This window comes from Mustela nigripes, chromosome 17, assembly GCF_022355385.1.
Source record: "Mustela nigripes isolate SB6536 chromosome 17, MUSNIG.SB6536, whole genome shotgun sequence".
Taxonomy (NCBI): Eukaryota; Metazoa; Chordata; class Mammalia; order Carnivora; family Mustelidae; genus Mustela; species Mustela nigripes.
Genome location: NC_081573.1, coordinates 7,398,143 through 7,424,516, shown reverse-complemented (window position 1 = coordinate 7,424,516; position 26,374 = coordinate 7,398,143). Strand labels below are relative to the sequence as shown.

General features: G+C 55.7%; 2 protein-coding genes across 2 annotated transcripts; one reads left to right on the top strand and one right to left on the bottom strand.

Moving 5' to 3' along the window:
• The first annotated feature begins 7,791 nt into the window (after positions 1-7,791).
• Positions 7,792-17,197, top strand: CALM3 (calmodulin 3). The gene is made up of 6 exons (XM_059382064.1): positions 7,792-7,960; positions 12,348-12,378; positions 14,542-14,685; positions 14,853-14,959; positions 15,165-15,300; positions 15,459-17,197. Exons 1-6 carry the CDS (start codon positions 7,958-7,960, stop codon positions 15,485-15,487), a joined length of 450 nt encoding a protein of 149 aa, XP_059238047.1. The 5' UTR covers positions 7,792-7,957; the 3' UTR covers positions 15,488-17,197.
• Positions 17,198-20,572: 3,375 nt separating this feature from the next.
• Positions 20,573-24,990, bottom strand: PTGIR (prostaglandin I2 receptor). The gene is made up of 2 exons (XM_059382062.1): positions 23,961-24,990; positions 20,573-22,911 (listed from the first exon to the last, which is right to left on the bottom strand). The coding sequence occupies exons 1-2, from the start codon at positions 24,726-24,728 to the stop codon at positions 22,525-22,527; spliced, it is 1,155 nt and encodes a 384-aa protein (XP_059238045.1). The 5' UTR covers positions 24,729-24,990; the 3' UTR covers positions 20,573-22,524.
• Positions 24,991-26,374: the final 1,384 nt, after the last annotated feature.

Sequence of the window (26,374 nt, the reverse complement as noted above, 5' to 3'; positions counted from 1 at the left end):
CCACATGTGGAGGATGGAAGAGATCATCAGATTGGATAAAAAAGCAAGAGCCAACTATGTGCTATCCACAAGAAACACACTCTCAATATAAAGTTAGTCACATCCAAAGTAAAAGAGTAGAAAGAAATGTACCATGAAAACAGGACATATAAGAACCTGGAGCATTTATACTGCGATCAGACTGACTAGACTTCAAGACAAGGAATAATACCAAAAATAAGGAGGGTCACTTCATACTTACAAAATCATTTGTCAGGAAGACGTAACAATCATAAATGTAGATGTACCGAATAACAGGGTTTCAAAATACATGAAGCAAAATTTGACAAATTAGACAAATTCACAATTACAGTTGGAAATGTTAGGACTGCTTTCTCAGAAGTTGCTAGAATAAGTAGGCAAAAAAACAGTAAAGACATAGAAAACTTGAGCGCCAATTTTACATAATTGGCATTTATAGACTACTCCACACAACAACCACATTCTTTCCAAGTGCCCATAGAATATTCACCAATATATATTCAATCCAAAGGATTGAAGGGTATATTCTCTGAACGTCATGGAATTAAAGTAGAAATCAAAGGCAAGACCCATGGGAAAATCCCAGATATTTCAAAATTATACACAATAATAATCTAGAGATCAAAGAAGAAATCACCGGGGAAATTAGAAATTGTCTTGAACTTGGTAAAATCAAAATGCAGGGGTGCCTGGGTGGCTCAGTGGGCTAAAGCCTCTGCCTTCGGCTCAGGTCATGATCTCAGGGTCCTGGGATCGAGCCCCCAGTCGGGCTCTGCTCAGCAGGGAGCCTCCTTCCCTTCCTCTCTCTCTGCCTGCCTCTCTGCCTACTTGTGATCTCTGCCTATCAAATAAATAAATAAAATAAAAAATCAAAATCCAACAAGCCAAAATTTGGGGGATGCAGCTAAAGCAGTGTTTACAGGGAAATTTAATTTTAAATACTTATCTTAGACAAAAACCTACCATGGATTGGAAGGACAGTGCAGTAGTTATGATCATGGAATCTGAAACCAGTCTGTCTGGTTCATATACGGTTTCTATTACTATCTAGCTGTATGACCTTAGGCAAGTAACTTCTCTGTGCCTCAGTTTCTTCATCTTTGGAATCGAGATTATAATAGTACCCACCTCATAGGGTGAATATGAGGATTTAATTAATTTTATATCCTCAGAGCAGGGCTGACAATAGAAATATAACACAAGTCACATGTGTTTATTATATTTTGTAGGAGTCACATTGAAAAAGTAAAACACTTGTGATCTCTGTCAAATAAATAAATAAAATCCTAAAAAAAAAGAAAAACTAAAACAAAACACATGAAAGTAAATGTAATAATGTATCTTTTTAAACCCAATATGTCCTAAATAATGTATTTTCATTATGTAGCACTGGTCCCATTTCAAGAGATCAATTGCTAGGTGTGGCTAGTAACTACCATATTGGACGCAGACCTCTAAAGTACTTGAACCCTTTTGAGCACATTGGAAATGTTTATCTGTTTGTAATTTAATATCAAGAAAGATGGGGCATCTGGTTGGCTCATCTGGAGGAGAGTGGGACTCTTGATGTTGGGGCTGTGAGTTTGAGCCCCATGTCGGGTATAGAGATTATTTAAAAATAAGACCTTTAAAGATGCCTGGGTGGCTCAGTCGGTTAAGCATCTGTCTTTGGCTCGGTCATGATCTCAGGGTTCTGAGATCAAGTATGTCATAGGGCTCCTTGCTCAGCAGGGAGCCCGCTTTTCCCTCTGCCTGCCACTCGCCCTGCTTGTCCTCTCTCCCTCTCTCTGAAAAATAAATACTATTTTTTAAAGAAAAGACCTATAAAAAAATAAATAAAAACAAAAGTTTCCCCTTCCCCTAGATCTTTCTTTAAAAAGGCTGTTTTGGGGGCGCCTGGGTGGCTCAGTGGGTTAAAGCCTCTGCCTTCGGCTCAGGTCATGATCCTAGGGTCCTGGGATCGAGCCCCACGTCAGGCTCTCTGCTCGGCAGGGAGTCCGCTTCCTCCTCTCTCTGCCTGCTTCTCTGCCTACTTGTCACCTCTGTCTGTCAAATAAATAAATAAAATCTTTAACAAAAATAAAAAAGGCTGTTTTGTGGGGCGCCTGGGTGGCTCAGTGGGTTAAGCCTCTGCCTTTGGCTCAAGTCATGATCTCAGGGTCCTGGGATGAAGCCCTGCATCAGGCTCTCAGCTCAGCGGCGAGCCTGCTTCCCCTTCTCTCTCTCTCTGCCTACCTCCCTGCCTACTTGTGATCTCTGCCTGTCAAATAAGTAAATAAAATAGTTTTTAAAAATTGTTAAAGGCTGTTTTGCTTCTGAAGTGTTTGTTTCAGTATTTGTGTTCATATACAGAATGCATCTATTAATTATGTATACATAAATATTAATTATATCCCTGGGTTATTATGTAAATGTAGTTCCTATTATGAATCTCATTCAGAAAAGCTTGAAAGTGACTGATCGGGATACATATAAGAATAGGATTGCTAGGTTTTAGCAAATGTGCACGTTTGACTTGCCTACAGAGATTGTCCAATGGCTCTCTGTTGCCAAGACCATAGTATCGTCATCAAATCCTGCTTCCTGTGCCTTCTTCTAGGGCACGTGAGAAAATGGACTTCCCCATCCCCCACATGGCTGGTTCTGAACAATGACATGTGAGCTCAAGTGAGAGGTGTCACTCTCAGACTGAGTCCATGAAAACGCCCCAGGAGATTCTCTGAGCTCTCTCTTCCTCAGCTGTGGCAACGTAGAGACCTTGGGGAGAGATGACAGAGCCCAGGTTAGTGAGTCACCATGTGGAGGACAGCTGTCCTGCAGAGCAGCTGAGACCCACAGTACAGTGCATGAGGGAGAAAGAAATTTTAACCATATTCACTGAGATTGTTGCAGTTCTTACTGCGTTATAACCTAGTCTAACCTAACTGATTCACTCACTAGAGTGAGTCTATCAACATGTATCCCCACCAACAGTGCAGGAGAGTTCCATCTCCTCGTTTTTCTTAATTCAAAACACGTTTCTTGGGGCACCTGGGTGGCTCAGTTGGTTAAATGTCTGCCTTCAACTCAGGTCATGATCCCGGGGTCCCAGAATGGAGCCCCATATGGAGCTCCCTGTTCAGTGGAAAGCCTGCTTCTCCCTCCCTCACTCCCCCTGCCTGTGTTCCCTCTCTCACTCTCTCTCTGTCAAATAAATAAATAATAAATAAATCAAATCTTAAACAAACAAACAAACAAACATGTTTCTTGAGCAGCTACTACATTCCTGGCTTTTAGTTTGGACGCTGCAGACAACAGTGAGCACAAAAGACAGGAAGATCTAGCCCCATGGAGCTACAGAGCCAGATTCAAACTATAAAAAGAATAACATACTCTCATATTTGAGAAGGTGGTCACTCCTACGAAAAGCCATAAAGCCAAGTAAAGGGGTTTGGGAATGTTGGGTTACAATTTTAAATGGGACCATCAAGAACATGTCATTTGCTAGAATCTTTCCTTTCTTTCTTTCTTTTTTAAAATAGTCTCCATGCCCCCATGGGGGCTTGAACTCAAGAGCCTGAGAGCAAGAGTCACATGCTCTACTGCCCAAGCCAGGCAGGAGACCTGAGAATGTGTCATTTGAACCAGGACTTGAAGGTAAGGGAAAGTGAAGTCCTGTGGCTACTGTGAGAACATCTGAAGAAGAGGAAAGAGTACACAAGCCCGGAGGCAGGCACAAGTGTTCAAGGAACCGCAAAGAGGCCGGAGTGGCTGGAACAGACAGAGTGAAGGGGAGAGCACAGGAGGTGATATCAAAGAAATCAGAGGGTCACCCAATCATGGCATGGGTCCCCTGGACTCAGGGTGAACATCAATAAAAGAAAACCTCATTTAAAATGAGGGCTGGGGGCGCCTAGGTGGCTCAGTGGGTAAAAGCCTCTGCCTTCGGCTCAGGTCATGATCCCAGCATCCTGGGATGGAGCCCCTTATAGGGCTCTCTGCTCAGCAGGGAGCTCGCTTCCCTTCTCTGCCTACTTGTGATCTCTGTCTGTCAAATAAATAACAAAATCTTTAAAAACTAAAAAAATAAAACGATGGCGGGAGGCCAGAAGAGGGAGCTCCCGCTCCCTACCCCTCCAATTGTGGACCCCAACAAGAAGAAAGGATTTTGCATTCCCAGCACTTAGAAGTTCAACTCACAATGGCCTGAGGAGGAAGAAAGATTCTCTCCTGCCCAGCAACAGGCCAGCCAATGAAAGCAGTCACAACCCAACCAATGAACAGCCTCTATACTCCAAACTCCCAGGTTACTCCAATGGACTTTTGGTTTGTAACAACCTCCAGCCAACCTACCCCCACCCCACCACCACCAAAAGAGAGCTCCTCTCCTTGGTTCACAGATGTGCCTGCGGCAGTGGCAGTGGCAGTGTTCTGTTATTCCCAAATAAACCCATGTTTGCTGGCAAAATAACCAACAGTTTTAAGGTTAACATGGCATTTGTCTGGGTGATAATTTGGAATTCCCCTGATTATAATGGAGTTGAGCCTCAGTTTTATTGATCATTCCGAAAGCTGAGATTTTTTTTTTAAGATTTATTTATTTATTTGACAGACAGAGATCACAAGTAGGCAGAGAAGCAGGCGGAGAGAGAGAGGAAGCAGGCTCCCCGCTGAGCAGAGAGCTCGATGTGGGGCTCGATCCCAGGACTCTGAGACCACGACCCAAGACGAAGGCAGAGGCCTAATCCGCTAAGCCACCCAGGTACGCCGGCTCATAAGATTTGAAGCCACTACCCAGAGTCTTGGCTGGCTGTAGCCTAGGACAACCTGAGGCTTGGAGACCCAGGAAGATCCCTGTAAGGTCTGTAAGATCATTTACCAAGCCTGGAAAGGAGGTGTTTGGAGACAAGGACCACCAGATTTACCAAATAGAGGCTCCTTGGATGAATGTCCCATGCAACTTTTGCTCAAAAACATTACATTGAGCAAAAGAATGCCGAGATAAACAAAAACAAAACCCCCAAAATACTCAATGATTCCATTTCTATAAAACTCTAGAACAGGCAAAACTAATCTTTAATGATGGAAGCCAGAACAGTGGTTGCTTGAAGGGTACAGAAATTGACTGGAAAGCTCCCACAAGGCAGCTAACTTTTGGAGATGATGGAAATGTTCCATAGTTTGTCTTGAATAGTGGTTATGAAGTTGCAGGCAATTGTCAAAACTCACTAAACTGAGTTCTTAAGATCTGTGGCATTTTATTGAATGGAAATTATGCCATAGATACAAAAAAAAAAAAAAAAAAAAAAAAAAAAAAAACCTCACACGCTGGGCTCCGAACAAATCAGAGCAATTTGATTGGTTCAGAGGCAAGGACGTAAGACCTGCTGATTGGCTTATGTCTGAATCACACTGAACATTACGGTCAGCTTCCACCAAAGCGAGGACAGTCACCTAGGAGAGTAAGCAAGGTGGCACAGAGCTGGGAGGCAAGTGTGGGTTTGGCTGCTGTAACGAAGTGATACAGAAACTTATTTCTGTCTTAAATAAAAGTCTGGCAGTGGGATTGGAAGGATGAGCTCTGCTCCAGGAAATTATCAAGATCCCAACTCACCACTGGTGTCTCTCCTAACGCCCACGATGGCTACTCCAGCAGCAGGCAAGAGAGAAGAGAGAGGGAGGGCACGTCCCCTCCCTTTAAGAGGATACCCCGAAGTTGCACGCATCATTTCTGCTCACCTCCTTTTTGGCCCTCGTTTAATCAGCTGACCACACCAAAGATTGGGGAACGTCGTTTTTATGGGGGGGGGGGGGTGCCCAGCTATGTTTCTATTACTCTAGAAGAGAGGGAGAATGGATAATCAAAGACAAACAAATCACTCTCACCGGTAGTATAATGGTGTCTAGGAGTGTGGGCTTTTCAGTCAGGTTGCTTGGATGCCAGTGATAAAAACTGATTTCAAACTAGTTTGGGATTCGAGGGAATTTTTTTTTTAAGATTTTTAAAAAAAGATTTTTTTTTTAAAAAGATTTATTTATTTATTTATTTGACAGGCAGAGATCACAAGTAGGCAGAGAGGCAGGCAGACAGAGAGAGGAGGAAGCAGGCTCCCTGCTGAGCAGAGAGCCGGATGCCGGGCTCCATTGCGGGATCATGACCAGGATCATGACCTGAGCTGAATGAAGGCAGAGGCTTTAACCCACTGAGCCACCCAGGCGCCCCTCGAGGGAAATTTTAATAGTTAGTGTACTCAAAGTTCTGACATGATGGTGTGCAGCCGGCCTCAAGAGTACTGGAACCAGGGTAATAAATGTCAACAGGGCTCTCACTCCATCTCTTACTTGCTTCTCCCTGGTGTCAGTTTTATTCTCTCCTCCAGGAGTGGGAAAATGGCCACAAACAGCTCTGGACCTATTCCTTCAAAGCCTCACCACCCATAAAGAAAAGACTTCTTTTTTAAAAGATTTTATTTTTAAGTACTCTCTACACCCAATGTGGTGATTGAACTCACAACCCCAAGATCAAGAATGGTATGTTCTCCGGGCTGAACCAGCCAGAACGCCACCCCTCCCCCGCCCCCCCGCAAAGGAAAAGACTTCTTGCACCCAGACTCCAAATCCAAAAACCCAGGGAAAGACTCATTCATTGATTCAACCTGTACATTCTGTTCCAGGTGGGACAAAAGGATTGGCCCAGCCTGACTCTTCCCCGATCCTCCTCGGCCAGGGGTAGGGGGATGACAGGCGGGGCACATACAGGAATGGCATCTCCTATTCTAAACAAAAAAAGGTTGTTTTCTGAGCTCCAGGAAACAGTTTTCAGCTAATCTTCGCAGTCTTTTTCTTCCTAAGGCTGGAATCTTGGTACGAGAAGTGCAAGAATCAGGTGGATCTAGGAGATACCAGGAGAATGGCTGGGAAGTACGGTCTCCCCAGTCCAGCCAAACACAGGTTCCTGTGTACAGCAGGCGCCCCATTCCTGCTTTTTGAATGAATGCATGCAAGCATGCATGAGTGCCCTGTTCCCAGAGGTTGTCCTGTGACGGCCCCAATTTCATAGACTCTGAGCTGATCAAGCGTGAAGCGGGGCATGCACACCTGCCCCCACAGGTGGAACCTTTACTGGAAGAACCTTTACTTGAAGAGCAGAACCTTGAAGACCCCGCCACCTCGTAGGGCCCAGTTGGGGGCGGGGCCTCCAGACCCCAGCATTTTGGATTGCACCATCTTCCATCTGTTAGAGGGGAGACCCGAGATCCACCTTCTGCATCTTCCGCCAGCCCTTTCAACACTACCTGGCCACCAAGACGATGTGTTTGCATCTCTAACATCCACACAGCTTCTCCCTTCGCCTCGTTACACCTCACGGCTCCCCGCAGCCACACATTTCAGGCTTCCCCACCGCCACCACGCAGTGGCTCGCCCCAGTTTGACGCATTGCAGGGAAGGCCGGACCAATCGGCACAGTGCTCTCATTTCCGCCATGGCCCTGGCCCAATAGCGGCACAGCTCACATAGGGACGCGTCACGCGCCACACCAGTCGTCTCCCTCCGCCGGGGGGGCAAGTGGAGAGGACGCAGGGGGGCGGAGCGCGCGGCGACGAAAAGTAGTCCCGCGGCGGCTCCGCGCGCGCGCGCGCGCGCGACCGGAGGCAAAGCCCTGCTCTGTGTGGGGCGGGCGCGAGATCCGCAGGTCCGTCGGTGCGGTGTGTGGCGCGGAGGGATCCGCGGGAGCCGCAGTGCGGCGGCGCGCGGGCAGGGCGGGGCGGGGCCGGGCGAGGCGGGGCGCGCGCGCGGCGTCCGTTGAAGGACCGTTGGGGCGGGAGGCGGCGGCGGCGGCGCGCGCTGCGGGCAGTGAGTGTGGAGGCGCGGACGCGCGGCGGAGCTCGAGCTGCTGCAGCTGCTGCCGCCGCCGGAGGAACCTTAATCCCCGCGCTCCGGACACCCCGGCCTCGCCATGGTGAGTGAGGCTGGGGTCCGCCCAGGCGGGGGTTCTTAGGCAGGCACGGCGGGGCAGGACTCCTGAAGGGGCGAGTGGACCCGGTATAGGGGGTGTCGGGGCCCCGGCGAGCGCCCCTGGACCCTTCTCGGCCCCTCTGTTGGGGGCCTTCGAACCCAGAGCGGGACGTTTGGATCCCGGAAGAGCGTTAGGAGCTTCAAAAGCGACTTTTAATACCAGGTGGGGTATTTAGACCCCCAAATGGGCACCCGAATTCTCAAAGGGGGCATCTGAACCCAGAATGGGGCCTCTGGACCCTCAGAGGGGGTTTGGACACCAGAAAGGACTTTTGGACCCAGGGTGGGGCGTTGGATCTCTGAGGTGGGGTGTTTGGACCCCTTGGAGGGCGAGGTAAGAAGCATTGGCCGGGGAAGGGGCTATTCGGGCCCTAATGAAGACTTTGGGTCCTCAAAGGATGCGGGGAAGGGAGATCAGAGGAAGGCCAGGCTGCCGGCGAGCTCCCGAGAGGGGGCCGTGTGTAGCTGGACCTGGGTGGGGAGAGTCGCAGGGATGGGGGCGACTTCTGCAAATCAGACCCCGGAGGGGAAGAGGGGGTGTCTGGGAAGACCAGCATTGCAGAGGGAGGAGGAGGGTGAGGTGCAAGCTTAGGGCAGGAAGAGCCTGGGGTGGGTAGCAGTGGAGGTTGGAAGATGCTCTGGGAGCCTGCAGGGACTGAAGAGGATTGGGGTCGGGGAGGTGGTTAAGAGGGAATGGTGAGACTGGTGCTTGCCAGTGGTGGGGGAGCAGGAGACCTCGTGGTTGGTTTGGGGGGTGGCCAGAAAAGGTTCTGAGGTTACTAGTGGGTTGAGGCTGTTGAACTAGGGAGGTTGGTTTTCATGGGAGGGGGCTGGGGCAGAGTGTTGCATTGGGTCCCTGAGAAGGTGGGGGTAGAAGAGGAGCCTGGCTTGGGTTGTGGGAGGTGAGGTGGAAGAAGGGCGGGGGCGGGGTGGGGGGCTGTCGGAGGAGAAAATGAATGGCAGCCAAGGTGGGCCTAGATTTGGAGGTGGATGTGGGCTGCTCCCTGGAAGTCTCCAGGGAAAGACCGGGACAAAGACTGTTCAGTCTAAATGGGGAGTGGGCTGCAGAGGCTGCAGGGAGTGGCTGTACGGTCCCCCTTCCCCAGGAAGGATGGGGCTGGGCAGGAGGCGCCCTGGCTGTGGGAGCAGGTGGGTGGAGTTGTTCAGGCCCCTATTGCGCACTGAAGCAGCATGAAATAGGGGGGGTGGGGGACCAAAGTTTGGGATGCATCAAATGAGCCAGCCTTTTAAGCCTCGAATCTCACCCCCTCGCTGCCCCTTCCAGACCGAGAGAGCTGCTTTTTCCACACAGGAGTGCTGGTTTTCTTGTGGTCTCCAGCTCCGGGCACTGTTCTGCGCGTCTCCTCACTTGTGCCAAATGACAGTGCAGTACAGTGTGGCGTCGGTGACAATCGGACGCCTGTTCCCGTGGCCTCGGGGTGGGGGCTGCAGAGCTGGAACAGAGAGGACCTCCAGAGGGACCCCTTCTTCTGCCCGAGGGCTACTTGTTCCGTCCGGGGCCCTCACTGAGCGCCTCTGTTCATTCACACAGCTGGAGCTTTGAGAGAAAACCAGCAGACTGGTTCTTTCCTGCTCCCTGCCACCCACAGCACCCACAGCCCCCCCAGGCTCAGCTTCGGAACCGCGCGCAGCCCTCCTCCCTGGCAAGGCCAGGGAGAGCAAGCAGCCGCTGCTGTGTATCAGATCTCAGACTTGCTGACACAGACCTAGTGGCTCCTCTTGCCGCTACCCTATTTTCCCCCAGCAGAACCTTGCTCTAGGGGCCCTCAAGGCCTTCTCGGCCGGTGCCAAGGAGCCCCCCCACCCATGGCGTCCCAAATAGGACCTGAGCTTCGGCCCCAGCTAGTTTCTCTTCCTACTTGTAATCGGCAAGGTGTGGGTGGGACGAGCCCTGGTCACCAGCCTTGGACTTTGGCCTGAGCGCTGTGGCTCTCCTTGGCCCGGGTGAGGGGCCCTGGCCTTGGTTTCTGCTCTCATCTAACACTGCTCTCTGGCATTGGCTGGGGGCTGGGTCACGGCAGAGAAATAATACCTCTTCCCTCCCCCACCCCAGGGTTTTTTTTTTTTTTCTCTTGTCCGGCCCCTTACTGGAGCCGAAGATGAGGGATAAGGAAGCAGGAGACCAGCTGGGTTGTTTTGGAGACAATTTTTTGGAAGCATAAAATTCTCAGATTGTGAAAGGGAAGAAATCCTGAGAAAGGGTCCCCGCGATAAGAGTTTCTTGGGTGATCCGTGCTGTGGGCAGCAGCCCTGCTTTGAGATCCATAGCTGGGAGCTGGGACCTTTCCTTCACGTCGCAGGGGCCGGGGAGAGGGTCTTCTAATAGGCAGGAGAGTGTCTGACGGGCTCCAGAAGCAGAGCCACGCCTATTTGCCGCAGCCCCGGACCTGGTGTGGATCATCTTTGCCTTCCAGCCACGGGTGGCAGCCCCAGCCCTTCAGAGCCACTCCTGGTTATGCGGGGCCATGTGTCCCAGCCCCTGACAGGGCTGCCCAAAGTGGGGGAACAATTGGGGTTCTTGCAGAGCGGGGCGGTAGGGGTGGGAAAGCCTCCCGCATGGGCTGGCTCCTTCCATTCTGGGCCAGGCAGAGAGAACCAGGAGCAGATGGAATGGCTGCCCTCCTCCCCAGACTGTTCTCTGCCCTCGGTTCTTTCTCTTCCCTCTCCCCTGGCATTGCCTGGCCTTGGTAACCAGAAGCCCATCCTATCTTCTCACGTTCCCTGAGCAACTTCCTCAGGTGTCAGGACCAGGCTTCTCTGCCCGTGGGAGCCAAAGGCAGTGGCCCAAGCAGGGGGCTCGTGGGCCGGGGCTGCTGGCTTGGCATCTAGAGCCCAGCAGCCCCACGTCTCCTTTGGAGGCAATGCAAAAGGGTCTCCGTTCGGCTTCCTAACCTTCCCTTTAGCCTTTGGACTTTTCCAGAATGTGCGTGTTTTTCCTTCTCTACCTTCCTTCTTCCCTCCTCCCTTAGCCATCTCTCCTCTGTCATCATCACTTTGATTTCCCCTCCCCTTCTGCCTTTTTGGGGCTTGGCCTCAAGTTCCTTCCCCCTTTGATTTAAAAAACAACAACAACAACAAAAAAAAACCTAAAGGACATTTTAGACCAGTTCTGATGTGACCAGTTCTTCTATTTGGGACGGGGTGGGGGTGGGCGGGTCACCGCTAGCCTGCCGGGGAAGCTCTGGAACCATGGTGCAGATGGTTTGCTCTTTGCTCTGGTTTTGAGGGCTCTCAGCTTCCAGGCTGGAGCCCTGCTGGAGACGGAGATGCGGAGCCCCTTTCCCAATTGTACAAGGAAGTAAAGGAGGGGGCGGTCATCTGGGCACCAGGCAGGGTGGTGCCCTCTTGGCAACATTGGCAAAAACCAAGGAATTCATGTGTTTGCTGCCTCAAGCTAAATGTTGGGGCTCAGCCGCCTGCCCAGCTCCTCTGCAGGACACCAGTGCAGAAAAAGCTGGTCTATGCCTCTCCCCTGCCCCACCCCCAAACCCAGCATGCAACAAGGGCTCCCTGCCCCCACCTGGCCAGTCCCCAGAGTGGACAGGACTGGAAAGGGTTAAAAGCTGCAGCAAAGCCCAGGGAAGCTGACTTGGGTCCCAAAGCCCCTCCCTGGCCTTGGCCCTTCCGGCCCCAAAGGAACAGAACAGAACGGTGCCCTGCGCCTGCCCTGTGCACAGGGAAGTGGGGCGGTTGCCTGTGGCCCGACCAGAGTACCCGGAGTGATTCAGAGCGACCAGTTAGAAGAATTCCTGCCAGCTGCGTCCAAATAGGTGACACAGAAACTAGCCGAGAGCCCCAGACATCTTCCCTCTGTCCTACCCAAGGACTGGCCTGCTTCAGTTTGGAGCCTTCTAGAAATTCCTGATTAGGCCTCCAGGGCAAGTGCTCCCTTCACTCAGCCCCTGGGGCTCTCGGTGGCAGCAGTGCCGCAGCAGCTAAGCAGAGACAGGAACCCGCTGTGCTGGCTGGGCTGGGCTGGGCAGGAGCAGGACGTCTCCCCACCCATCTTGGCTCCCAAGCGCTGGGTCAAGATTGGAAGGCCTTGGATCTGGGCAACTTAACTGGGCCCCGTGGCAGGCAGGCCTGGGTTTCCAGTCCACTCTAGTTCCCAGAGTCCTGAATCCCCACACTTCCTCCCAGAACCTGGCCTTCCTGCAGCCCTGGACCCTGGCGTGCAGCTCCTTAGCCCAGGAGTAGGGGATGGCCTGTGGAGCCGGCCTCACCAGGGGGCCGCTGGACTGAGCCGTCCAGGACGTGGGGACCACCGCGGGTGAGCCCCGGGACTGACTGTCTCCTCCTCGCTTTTCCAGGCTGACCAGCTGACCGAGGAGCAGATCGCAGGTGAGCTTGCCTACTCTCTTCCTCCCTGCCCTGCCCCAGGAAGGCCTGTGCATCCCCAGCTAGCTCTCACCCTGGCGGGAGCAGCAGCTGACAGCTGGACTCGTGTGGTCCCTGCCCCCGTGCTGGGTCCTGTGCTTAGAACGCTGGGGACCGTGTGTAGCAGCACACTGCCCCCCAGGAACACCAGACAGACCCCCTGTGGCCCTAAGCCGGGCACGCACCAGATGTCAGAGCTGTGTCCTCTCCTGGCTGCGGGCCATTGGGGGCCTCTTACTGCTTGGTGACTGCAGGGTAAACCCAGCTCTCAGTCCCAGCTCCCGCCACTGGGCTCCGAAGTTGAGCCTCCCCGGGGGCTGCGGAGCTCCTGTCCCATCCTCTGGATGGCTTGTCACTGCCCTCTCTGCACTTGTCTATGCTTCGCAGTCCCCTTCACACGTCTCGAATCACTTTCCTCGGCCAGAGAGGACTCTCCGCCAGCTCCTGGCCTGAGCAGCTCCTTTGCATTCTCTGGGTCTCTGCTCCGATGTCACCTCGGAGAGGCCTTTCTTTCCTGCCCGGCGCGGACGGACAGCCTTCCTTTACCCTCCGGCCCGTCGCCCTGTGTATTGCCGTTGTGGCCCTTCTCACTGCTGAAAGTATTTCGTGTCTTCACCTGCTGTATCTCCTGTCACTAGACGTAGCTCCTCGTGTTGGGGGCTGTTTCTGTTGGTCCTTGCTGTACCTTCAGTGCCTAGAATATAGTAGAAGCTCCGTATATTTTTGTTGGCCACGTAGGTGAATAAAGGAAGGGCCGTATATCCCCCAGGAAGCTGTCAGAAATCCTGGAATCCCATCTAATTCACCGCTACAGGAGCTATTGTGTCACTCGGTGGGCTTCTGGGTCTCCCTCTCCCAAGACCATGAGCTGCTTAGGACAAAAGCCAGCTCTTGGATTCTCCCCCCCCCAGCCTTGGGCCAGCGCAGAGCAGACAGACGGAAGGATTCACAGAATGGGCCCTGGGCCCCAGCAGCTATCCAGCCCCAGCTTTGCTGTCAGGCCCAACAGGCTGCAGGCTAAGTGCCGAGTACACCGCCGAGGCGAGAGGAGGCCAGACTGGACTCGCCTTCTCTCTGTTCCTCCTGCCCCCGCCCCCACCATGTAGTCACACCTTCTTCTTCTAAACTCTGGCCATGGAGACCCATGGAGGAAAGCTGGAGTACCGCCTGGTTGTGGAGTGATCATGAGCTCCGGGTCCTGCCCTCCACAAGAGGCCCAAGGCCTCAGTACAGAGAGGTGCCGGCATCCCCAAGGAGACTCCTATCCCTGTGGCCCAAAGGCTGGGGAACAGAGCTTCTGGGCTGTGCGTGCGTCTCCCGCAGCACCTGCCACCCACGCCTGGGCTTGCCCTTACGTGACACAAACACAGACTACACTCCCCACCCTGTCCCTATTAGCAAACTGTCCACCACCTCACCCCAGCCCACACTCTCTGGGAATAGGCTGCCAGGCATCTGTTCTCCCAGAGTTTGGGGGTAGGGAGCACCCGGTGCCAAAATGGGCCCAGTGGGAGGGCAGCAGCCACGTGCTCCTCTCCCCGCGCCTGATGCGTCCCCAGCTGTGGCCTTCCCACTCAGCGCCACTCGCTCTTCATCCCAGCTTGGCAGCCATCCCCTCTGCTTCCATCCCTCCACCCGCCGCGCCACGGTGCCGCCGCGCACCCACCCCCGACGCCACCGCACACAGCCACACACCGCCACTAGGTGCAGGGAACTGGCCTGGGAGGACCGCTCAAGGCATTCTGCAGCTTCCCCTGCCCCTCCCAGCCGTCTGACCTTGGCCGGCGTACTTCCCGTGGAGAGTTCTCTCCGCTCGTGTCCACTCCATGACAGCAGTCCATTTCATCATTGGAGGGAGAGGCTGAAGCCAGGGACCAGAAAGAAATGTAGACTTCTCTGCAGACCCCTGTCAGCCTCTTTCCCCTTGGTCCCCACTGAGCTAGCTTGGCCAAAGTAGATGCTTAATAAATGTTGAACAAAGAAAGGAAGGGGTCTGCCCCGAGCACCAAAGCGAGGGGCCTGGACTGGCAGGCTCCTGGCTCCTTCTGGGAGGACTCCTGGGGCCGTCTTTCACTGAGGCTTTCACCGTGATCCTTGACCTCTGATTCCTTCCGTCTCTTACCCCAGAGTTCAAGGAGGCCTTCTCCCTCTTTGACAAGGATGGAGACGGGACTATCACCACCAAGGAGTTGGGGACGGTGATGAGATCCCTGGGACAGAACCCCACTGAGGCGGAGCTACAGGACATGATCAACGAGGTCGACGCGGATGGTGAGCCCCGTGGGGTGGGGGGTGGCCCCCTTTTCCGTCGCATCTCAGGACCATTGGGAGCCTCCCTTGGGGCGATGGATGAGCCTGCGTCCCCTCTGCCAGTGCTCTGGGGCAGTCTCCCAGGGTCCGGGCCAAGAACATTCCTGACTCCCCTGCCTACCTTCCAGGGAATGGGACCATTGACTTCCCGGAGTTCCTGACCATGATGGCCAGAAAGATGAAGGACACAGACAGCGAGGAGGAGATCCGAGAGGCGTTCCGTGTCTTTGACAAGGTAGGCCCTCATCTCCCACAGTAGCTCTAGGGCTCCGGCAGAGGGACAGACTGGGTGAGGCCCCGGGACGCCACTTCCCCGAGGCCTGGGTCCCAGTGCCGGCTCCGCTGCCTGCTTGCCCTGCGACCTCACCCCTTCCCCTGCCTGGTGGGGATGACTGACAGTCCCTGGCCGGCTCAGAGCCTTGCCCTGTCCCCACACCCAGGACGGCAACGGCTACATCAGTGCTGCCGAGCTGCGTCACGTGATGACGAACCTGGGTGAGAAGCTGACCGACGAGGAGGTGGACGAGATGATCAGAGAGGCCGACATCGATGGGGACGGCCAGGTCAATTATGAAGGTAAGTGGCTGCTGGGAGCGGGGTGGAGTGGGGGGCCGTCTCCAGAGCAAGTCCGCGTCACGACATCAGGAATGAGTCCCTGGTCCCTTGTGTCTGGGAGGGCCGCTGGCCTGGCCCACTTGCCCGCTCTGACCCGCTCCTTCTGTTTCACTTCACAGAGTTTGTACAGATGATGACTGCCAAGTGAAGGCCCCTGGGCAGCTGGTGATGCCCGTTCTCGTGCTCTCTCTCTTCTCGCGCGCGCGCTCTCTTCAACACTCCCCTGCGTTCCCCGGTTCTAGCAAACACCAGTTGATTGACTGAGAATCTGATAAAGCAACAAAAGATTTGTCCCAAGCTGCATGACTGCTCTTTCTCCCTTCTTGAGTCTCCTCCCAGGCCCCTCATCTCTTCCTCTCGCCCTCCCCCCTTTCCGTTCTCATCTTCCGAGGCCTGAAGCACTCCTGGACGCAGCCCTCTTCCCCCGAGGGGAGTCTCTGCCCTCCTCCTCCAGCCCGGGTGGCTCTCCTCTCTTTTGGTTTGTTTCCTTTCATGTGTCCTCTGACTTTGGGTGCTGGGGTGGCTGCCGGCCCTGTCCCCGGCCCTGCTGGGGAGGGGATGAGGCCTTGCCCAGGCAGGAGAGCATGCCTTCCGCTGTTGCATGCGACCGGCCCTACGATTCCCTGTGCACATCCCAGCAGCCTTTCGGGCAGGGGTGCCGAGAGAGGCATTCCGGGAGGGCTGGGGGGGGGGGGGGGGGGGGGGGGGGGGGGGGGGGGGGGGGGGGGGGGGGGGGGGGGCCTTGAGTCGCGGTGTGGACTAGATATGGTCCAGGATGGGGACGAGGGAGTCTTGGAAGCTGGCATTCTTTTTCCCGCTAGGGGGCCGACTCCTGGAAGGGGACGGATAGAGTGGATGCCGCTCAGGTCCCACTGGCTGATGCGAGACCATCCGATCAAATTCCTGGGGGTGGGCTGGGTGGGGGCTGCTGAGATGGCCGCTCTGCGAATTGTACATGCCCGTGTTCCTAAAGCGATCTCGAGCTGTTCTGTAAATACCTGGTGCTAACGTCCCATGCCACCCGCGCTGCCCCATGCAACCCCCCCCCACCCTCCCCCACCCGGCGCCAAAGGCCCCTTGTTGCCGCGGAGCCAGGGATGTTGCTTTGTCCTGTACAGGTTCTCCTTTGGTTTTCTTCTTTATTCCCCCTAAAACTGGTCCTGTTGAAAACCGTGCCGGGCTAGTTGGAGGGTGGAGAGAGGGAAAATGAGCCCGCCACACTCCGGAGAGAACATCCCTGCAATAAGACAGTCTTAAGGGCCAGCTGGCCCGGGCCCGGCGGCGGCCGAGGGCAGCTCCGCGGCCTGGTTAGCCGGCCCCTCCCGCTTCTTCGCGGTGACTCGGTTGGCTCCGTAACACCTGTGCTGGTCTCCGTGCCCTCTCTCCCCTCCCCCCACCCCCGCCTGCCCCCCACACTCCCCCAGCATGATCCGTGACCTTGCTTCTGATTTTCGCCTCTGGGACAAGTAAGTCAATGTGGGCAGTTCGGTCGTCTGGATACTTCTTTTCTTTTTTTCTGTTCATTTCATCTTGCCCCACCCCCCACCCCCACCCAGGTTGTTCAAGTGGCTTCTCCTGGGACCTGCCCAGCTTTGAGAACCTCCTCATCCACCCTCTGGCACCCAGCCTCCTGGGGAGGGGAGGGGAGGGATGGGGCATCGTGGGAGACTCAGCCAAGAGCTGAGGGGAAGGGCAGGTAGGCATGAGGCTGTGGACGTTTTCGGAGTGTTTTGGTTTGGGTTTTCTTTCTGTCTTTCTTTCTTTCTTTCTTTTTTAAACCGGGCAATATTGTGTTCAGTTCAAGCTGTGAAGAAAAATATATATCAATGTTTTCCAATAAAATACAGTGACTACCTGACGTGGCTCTTCCCAGCTTGCCTCTGTTTCTGGGCCTACTCCCTGCGTGGGCCCTGCACCCCTGCCCTGGAAGGGCCTTTCCTGCACACAGCTCACTCCAGAGCCTCATCCTGGTCATGGCAGCAGAGGGGGACCTCTGGGCTGGGCTTGTGATCCCAGCCGGATCTCGTGGTCCCTGAAGGCAGGAGCTGGCCTGGCGGTGCAGCCCATCAGCTTTGGGTGGGGGGTGGGCCACAGGAGCATGGAGGCCAGCCCCGGCCCTCGTGTCAGTCACATGAATGAGTGCCTCGTGAGGACTGCGGGGGCCTGGGGCCGGTTCGGGGCCACGAGAGCAGCCCACGGAGCTGAGACATGAAGGCTGAGCATTCACATGATGGGCAGGAAGGGGTCATCCAGGGGAACAGCAAGAAGGCAGACCCCGGAGGTAGGACCTGGGTGGGGGACTCTTTGGGTGCTCCAGGGAAGGGATGACATTCAATATGCAACTCAATGTCAAGCAGCCTGCACGTCTTGGGGCCCTGCGCTCACAGAGCTTTAGCCCCCCAGAGGGCACGGGGATAGAGGGATTTGGAACAGAAAGCCCCTTAACTTCCCCTGCCACAAGTGGGGATGTGGAGAGGGCCCAGGGTCCTGTGGTACTGTAGGAAGACGTAGAACAGAATCCTTAGGGGCTTTTCCCAAAATAGAGGAGCCCCACCTCCAGCTGCAAATCCCAAGTGCTCACCCATTTAGGGGTGCAAGGAGTGAACAGTTCGCAGACACCATCTGGCCTATTACCCATTCACATGCGGCTGCAGCGGCGGTGCTGGAGGGAAGCAGAGACCTAATCCAGTGGAATTAAAAAAAAAAAAAACTTGCTTTCACTCTTCACCCAGCTTTGGAAGGGTGGAGAAGCCCAGCAGCAGGGCCCGACCTCGGGGGCCTTCCTTGTGGCAGAGACCCTAGGCCAGCCCTGGATCGATCCAGCGTGGCACCGTCACTGGAGCCCAGCACGGTGGGTGGGGAAGTCGGGAGCGGTAGGCCATTTCAACAGCACCCCAGCATCTGTGCCCCCTCTTCCTACCACCTAGTTGTCTATCTCTAGGTCTATCTAAGTGAAGGAGGTGGAGTGTATGGACGAGAGCTCTGGTCCTGGGGCCTCCTCCACGACCTTAGGCAGATGAGCCCGTCTGTAAAATGGGCACATGGGAGCACTTGCCCCTGGGGCCACTGAGGACTGAGTGAGCCCACAGGGACACAGGGGCACAGCAACCACTTGCCATTCTTCACTGAAGGCTCCCACTTTGCAGGCGTGCTTCTCAGCTCTGCCTCCAGGACACTGTGACTCCAGATGAGGAAACTGAGGCCCAGAAGAGTGAAGAGACTACACCAAGGTCAGCGCGCTCTTCAACCCTCAGGGTCTCTCTCTGCCACTTCTTCCTTGATGACCTTTGGGGCGGTGACTTCACCTCTCTGGGCCTCAGTTTACTGGTCTGCAAGATGGAGAATAATGACCCTAAAGGAGGAAGATAAGAATATCCACTGGAGAGGGTTGTGCTAACCACTTCCTAGACCTACCCCATTCAGTCGGCATGCAGGCCACGGAAGGTGAGCAGAGGCTGAATTAAGTGTCGAGACCTGACAGTAAAGAACCGGAAGCCCCGAGCAGGTAATGCCTCTCACACCACACTTCCGGGCAGCGGCTGAGCTGGGTCTCAAACCCTGGATCCTTCAGATCCCAAGCGCCCCTGGCTGCCCACGCAGCTCTGGCTCCTCTCATTAGTTCTCCCCCTTGGGCCCTATGTTTTGAAAGACTTTTACTCCTGGATAGGCTGCTTTATTAAATAATCATGCCTTCTCTTTCCCATGCTTTATTAATCAAAGACACATAGACGGCACTCGGAGCTTCTAATGGACGCAGGGCAGGCCCAGAGGGAGCTGATTCCAGCCCGGAGCAGGAGGCTGACAGTGGGAATCGTTTCCAATTCCGGCTCTCAGGTCCGCTGGACCAGCTCACACCTGTCCTCAGCGGGGACTAACCGAGGGACACAGGGGGAGGTGCCCACCCAGGGTCCCCTCCCTTCTCCCCCACCCCCAGGGTAGTGGCCACTGGGACCATTTCTAAATGTCACTCCCCCTTTGACCAGCAGGTGGGGCAGTGACTACTGAAGGCCACGGAGAGCTGGGACTCCTGGGGACCAGCCAATGTGTGTGTATGTGTGTGTGTGTGTGTGTGTGTGAGAGAGAGACAGACAGACAGATGGTGCTTGAGTCCCATCTGTGGACCAGGCCCAGTTCTAGGAAGAAATGAATAAAACGAATTATAAATGCACACATTCTCCTTAGCTTCCTAACACCCGCAAGACACTAGGCAAACCCCTCGGCTAGGACCTCGGCACATAACCCAGCTCACAAATTTCTATTTTTTCCCCCCTGCTTCTTGGAATACTTGGTTCTGTGATCACGAAGTTGTCATCCAACTGGAACGCGAGTGAGAGAGGGCCAAGACAGTGTCAGTCACTGCTGTATCCCCAGCAGGCGCAGAGCAGCCTTGGGCCCCAAGCAGATCCCAGAGAATCTGTTGAGTTAATGAAGGAGCAGGGGGCTAGGAGGCCAGAGTCAGAACTGTGAGCACAACAAAACATCTCTCTTTCCCAGGCTCACTTTCTTCCAATCCTCGGGTCCTGCTCAGCCATCGCCTCCTCCAGGAAGCCCTCCTCAATGTCCCCTTAGATTGCACCCCACCCCACCCCCATCTCACAGCTCTGCCCACTCTGGACTCCGAGCCCCAGGAGAGCAGGGCCAGGGCTGTCTCTGTCACTGCCATGTCCCCAGCATCATGAGCTAGGAGAGGAGTTTCCCAATCATCCCATAGGGGCTGTGTGCAGATAGATGGGCCAGGAAATGCTTGCAAACCCCGGACCTGGTAGATGGGTGTACACACGCAGGCCAGAGGCAGTGGTGGTCTGCAGAGAGCAGAGGGATTCTTGAGATGTTAGGCCTGGAGGGAAAAAGCTAGCAGAAAACAAGCTTCCGTGCTGAAGCCTCACTAACCTCTTAATCCGAATCTGAAAAAATGGGGATGGTAATAGTGCCTACCCCGGGCTTGGATGCTGTGGAATGGAATGCCCAGTCCTGCGCGGCCATCACTTAGTGAGCCCTAAGAGGCTGGAGAGACAGACTGACCCACTTTCTGGGACGGCACCAAGCGTGGAGGCGAGCGCCCCCTGGCGGTCCTGCCTGGACAGGCCGACAGGCCCCCTATCCTGCTCCTCCCTCCCCAAATACCGCTCTGGGTCCCCTCCACCCACGCCATCCTTTTCCCATCACCCCCTGGGGAGCCCTCTGGCTTGGTCCCCACCGAGGCTGGGCCAGGTTTGGTGACAAAGGCAGGACTCCACCTGATGCTTCTTGCCCTGTTTGGGTTTTGAACAGGTCAACTCTTCATTACCAAATTCAACCAATACGTCATTCTGGCAAGACTCATACATGTTTCTAAACACCCTCATTTTTTTTTTTTTTTTAGTGTTACATTTTTTTTTTATTGTGGCAAAATACCCATGACATAGAATAAACTATTCGAACATGTACAATTCAGACATTTAGTACATTCACAATCTTATGCAACCCTCAGCACTATTGGTTTCCAGAACATTTGCATCACCCCAAAAGGAAACCCATACCCCATAAACCAGTTATCCTGACCAATCTTTAACTCCCCCCAGACACCCCCTTGTTCTTCTGAAATGTGATTTGAATCAAAGCGGTGGAAAGACCCATGGAGGAAATGTTGCTTTTTTTCAGCCCACATTTGTCCACCTAGCCACACACAATAGCAGCAACAACAGGATTGCAGTAACTGTAACATTTTTGTGGTATTTATTCCAGTCAGGCCCAGTGCTCAGCTGCTTATCAGAGGCAATCAGTTAATCCTCTGCACCACCCTATAAACTGAATTCTAGATTACTGATCGATTGCGGTTCTGCACCAAAGGAGGGCAAGGCACAGAGAGGCAAAGTTGGTAAGCAAACAAGGGAGCTGGCTTCTGGAGACTGAAAGGTCAGCTTCCCACTGAGACGTTCTCCTCGCTGTGTGACCTAGGGCTGGCGATTACCCTCTCTGGACCTTGATTCCAGGGTCTGTGGAAGGGCTCCAATGACAGCAGGGCTGAGGAGCTGTTATCTCTCCAGAGGCCCATGCCTCCCTACCCGGCCTGTCCCCAGATTCACATTTACCCTTTTAACCCCAGATCAAGTGCTTTCAACCCTCGAACAACCTCAAAGAGGAACTGGGTGGGGTTGGGGGGAGAAAAGGGCTTTCCCATTTCCCGTAAACACCACTTCCCTTCTGCCAGTTGGCTCCCTCCTGAGCACCCTTGATCTTGGGCCTCTCTTTAGGGCAGGAGAAGCCTGAAGGCTGGAGATCACCCCAGCGGAGTCTGGGCGGGGGCAGGGACTGGTCTGTCGGGCTGCTGCTCGCTGTTGAATGAATGAATGAGCTTTTTGCGAGGGCTCTGAGAATGCAGGAGATGAGGGCAGGCTTTGTAGGTAAGCCACAGCTACTCATTCAGAGACAGGCTGTGTCCCCTGCGGGGGACCCCAGGATCCCTAACCCCCATGCCTTTGTCCTTCAGCTTCTCCATCCCCCCACCAACACACACACACACCCAGGCTCCCACGGTCCACATCTTACGGCCCACCGCGGTATGCGTCCAGCCATGCTCCTTGCAATGCATCAGTCTCTCCTTCCTCTGGCCTCCCCCTTGGAGGGTGGGGGCAGGGGCTTCCAAGTCTGATGGGAAATCAGGAGTGAGGGGAGGCCGGGAGCTGGTCCAGGAGTCGCTGGGTCCCAGGAGGCAGAGAGGGTCTGGCTTTTAGAGCGGCTTGGGAGAGGACCTGTGCTGTTCGTGGGGGCTTGGGGTGGGCAGTCGGGCACCCTGAACAGGTGTGTGTCAGAGCCGGAAGCCAAACCAGAACCGACCTGAATGCACAGAAGCTTCTGGGAAACTTTCCTGCCTTCTAAATATTTAGACAGTGAGATGGATGGGCAAGCGAGGGCCAGACTGGGCTGGCTGGGCCCGGGGTTATTTTGAGAGAAGTGTTCTCTTTTGCTCCAGGACAGACAGTCCCCTTCTCCCTCCCTCTTCTCCCAGAGCCTGTCGGGGCCACCCCCGGAGAAGGAGAAATAGGGAAATAGCAGCTGATTGCCCCCCCTGCATTCAGGGGGGTCAAGATTCTGGCAGGCAAGGACTCCGGGGGCTTACTGCCGCTCATCCACAGACAACCACGGCCCTGAGCGTTGGGCTCCTGCTCCCAGCAGCCAAGGGCAGGAGATCACAGGCAGCCAATGTCAGCAGAGGGAGCAGCCGGCTGCGGACCCCATTTTGGATGATGTACCCACAGTGCTGCCAGCTTGCTGCGCCTGGGGCCCGGGTGCCCCCCGTCGCTCGCCCCAGGCTGACAAAGGTACCTGGATCCCCTCTTTCCCCCCAGGAGTGGCGGGAGCCCTCGAGTCCTTCCTCCCAGAGGCAGACCGGGAGAGGGGTGCCTGCGAGTTGCCGTGGGTAGGCCTGGGACCCAGGCAGCAGAACCACAGCCTGAGCCTCTGGAAGACAGCCTTGCGGAAGAGGATGAAGACCCAGGGGTCCAGGATGGGGTTGAAGGCGTTGAATCGGAAGGCACGGAGGTCCCCCATCTCACTGCTGTCTGGGGCGACTGCCTGCGTGAAGCCTCGGATCTGGGGACAGGGTGGGGGCGTCAGGAAGCACCCCCGAATCCTCTGCCCCCCACCCAACACCCACCCCGCCCTCACTCCCCTCCTTCCATGCGCTTCCTGGCAGGAATGAGGGAGGGGTTCCCTGCCGCAGGGGCAGGAAATAAGATATGACGAAAAGTGAGAAATGCATCTGGGGAGCAAAGGGAGAGAAAGCCCCAAGAAACCACCAGCCCAGAGGTCGGAGGTCGTGCGGGTAAGGCCTGGGGCTACAGCTATGTGGCTCTCCACGTTTCCAGCCTGTGAGTCATCTGTAATCCCCCCAAAGTTTTGATGACGAGCTCTGGCATTTTACAGAAAGAGAAGCCGAGGCCCAGAGTACAGGGCAGGGGAGAGGCGGGGAGGATGATTACAGGGGACACCCCTGATCCAACTCCTGAGAGGCAGGCAGGAGCTCTGCCCAAAAAGGACAAGGCCCAGAGAGCCCCTGGCAGAGGTGAGGGGGTGAGGGCGGGGCTGGGAGGTGCGGGGGCAGGGGGAGGGAATCAGACTCTGGAATCAGATGAGCCTGAGGTCCAGACCTGGCTCTGTGTGACTGTGGACAAGCCCCGTCACCCTCCGTCTGTAAAAACAATGACGGGACAGGAACTTGGTTCCACTCTTTGCCAAGTGCTTGTGGAAGGGGTACCTAAGGTCATCTGAAGACGATCTGAGAGAGAATTTGTGAACCGCAGGGCACAGGGCAGAGACACAGAACCACGGTTCCAGGACGGGAGGATCTCATTATCTTATGACCATTACAGGGAGTGGGGGAAGGATGGGGTGTGTTTGGGGGGGTTGCCGCAGATAAGAAAGGGGCGAGCCAAGGGCTCAGGGGGGGAGACACCTCTCCAGAAAGTTGGGAGCTGTCTGACCGCACCCAAAGCCTCTGACCTCTTGGACCCCAGTGTCCCCGTCTGAGAACTAGACTACCCTGCTGGCAGACCTAGCTGGGGGCTGCCCTCCTCCCTCCTCCACCTGCCCCCCCACCCGCCGGACCCCCTTCCCCCACCCCAGCCACCAGGGGGACTTACCGTGAGGGGCAGGGAGCACACGGCCATGATGACGGTCATGAGGGCCAGCAGAATGAGGTGGTCCACCTCGTCCTCTCCCGCCCGGGGCCCGGGGACCGGTGGACCCTGGTGGCGCGTCTGTTGGCGGTGCATGCGACAGAGGCTCAGGGTGACGGAGCTGTTGCACAGCACGATGGCGGCCACCAGCAGGGCCATGAGGCTGGCGTAGGCCAGCGAGAAGGCGCGGCCTCCGGCCTCCGTGGAGCGCATGCGGATGAAGCACCAGCTGCCTGGGCAGTACTGCTGGTGCTGGCCCAGGCCCAGCAGAGGCAGCGCGCAGAAGAGGCCGCAGAAGGCGTAGATGGCAGGCAGGGCCAGGCGGGCGCAGCGCGGCCCGTCCAGCTGGGTGTACACATAGGGGTGGCTGAGCGCCAGACAGCGCTCCACGGCCATGGCGAAGAGGATGAGCATGGAGGCCAGGCCGAAGAAGGTCATGGCGAAAGCAAAGGCGTCGCACAGGGCGGGCCGGCCCCAGGCCAGGCCCAGCAGTGAGCTGTTGCGGGCGTAGGCCACGAACACGGCCGGGCTCAGGAAGCAAGTGCCCAGCAGGTCGGTGACCGCCAGCCCAGTGACCAGCACAGCGAAGGCCGAGGGACGTGAGCGTCGCCGCGCCCCCAGGATGCCCAGGGCCAGCCCATTGCCCACCACGCCCGCCAGGAACATCAGGGTGCTGGTGGCGGGGCCCACCGAGTCCCGCACGTAGGTGAGGTTCCTGCACGAGTCGGCCATCCCCCCACGCCCCACGGCCTCTGTGCGGACTGGACTAGAGAGGTCCCTGGGGCGCAGGTCCGGGTGAGGGAGAGGAGGAGCTCAGACGCCCACCGCCCTCCCCATGGGCCACCCCTTCCCCTCGCGTGTGCGGCTGGCTGGCCGGCTCTCTGACTCTCTCCTCCTCTCTCCTGCGTCCTTCCCTCTCCCTAGTTCTGTCCTTCTCCCCCACTTGCCCACCACCCTGTCTCTCCTTCTGCCTCTCCCTCTCTCCCCCAGCGGCCCTCTACCTGCTCTCACAGCACCTCTGCCTTCTCGCTCAGTCCCTTCCTCTGTGCCCTGCTCTCCCGTCTGCTGGCTCTACCAGTCTCTGCCTCTTCGAGAAAGCTGCTCCTTACTTCCCTCCTCCTCCCTCCTCCCTTCTCATCTAGCCTGCTGGCCCCAGCTTTTTCATTTCCTCTGACTGCCCCGCCTTCTCTCCCCCTGCCAGTTCCAGAGGGCCCCCCCTGCTTCCTCCCCCCTTCCCTGGCCCGCTCCCTCCAACTCTCCTGCCCAGTGCAGCCCAGTCCACTCTCCTTCCCTCCCTGCTTCCTCTCCTGGTCTCATTCCCTGAGCCACCTGCCACTTCCCCACACCTAGGTCTCTGCCCTTCTCTGCCCCTCCCCAGCATCTCGGGCAGCATGGGGATCCCTGAGTCATTACACCCTGGAGCACACCAAGACCTGAGGGGCATAGCTGGCCAGTCCAAGAGGCTGTCTGGGGGTGGCCTCTGGGATCTATTCTGGGCTTCAGGCCCCGGGGTTAGGACATTGCCCAGGGATTGAGAAATGACTAGGAAATTCTTCCCCAATGTAGTGTTTTTCAGCCACTGCTGAGATTTCTGCTCCTCCAGATACAATTCGCTCCTTCCAGAAGGCCGGGGAAGGAGGTGGTGGGGCTCGAGAAAGAACGCCAGTCCCTAGAGCTTGTTCCTAGGGTGCAAGCCTATCAACCCGGCCGAGTCTTGGGACAACAGATTCTGGGGAGGAGGGCTTTGGTGTCCAGTAGTAGTGCCGGGGACAGGCCCCAGGACTTCCAAGAGCATCAGAGGGGAGTACCCTCCCACGCTCTTGCTTCTCGCTCCAGCAAGCCCCGGCCCCAGGCCAACCCCGGAGACCTTGACTTCCAGGATTAAGATTTTAATATTTGGGCCACAAACAGCCATTCAGGACTCCAAGATCATTGTCATGTCCAATTCTCCCACACCTCCCCAAACACACCTTAGCCACCACCCCCAGGCCCGTGTGCTCAGCCCGCATGTCCCTGCTGCCCACACAGTGGCCACAGCCCCGGGCCCCACGGAGTCAATGGCTTCCCATGCAACCTCCCCACCCAGAAGGGCCAGAGCCCCTCTCAGATGCCCCTTATTTCTGAGGGAGGCAGTTTAAGTGGAGCGATTACAAACTCGGGGGCTCATTTATTTGACGTGAGTTCCTGTCCCCATCCCACTACCTCTTTGTAGCGTGATGACCTGGGTGAGAACGAGAAGCTGGTGTGCCTCAGCTTCCTCATCTGTACAATGGGGGTAAACCCAGCTTCATGGGCCAGGCAGCCGGCCATGGCCAGTGGCCCCTGCCAGAGCCCTCTCTGTGACAAGGAGCGCGTGTACACACATGTGTCACGTCCGA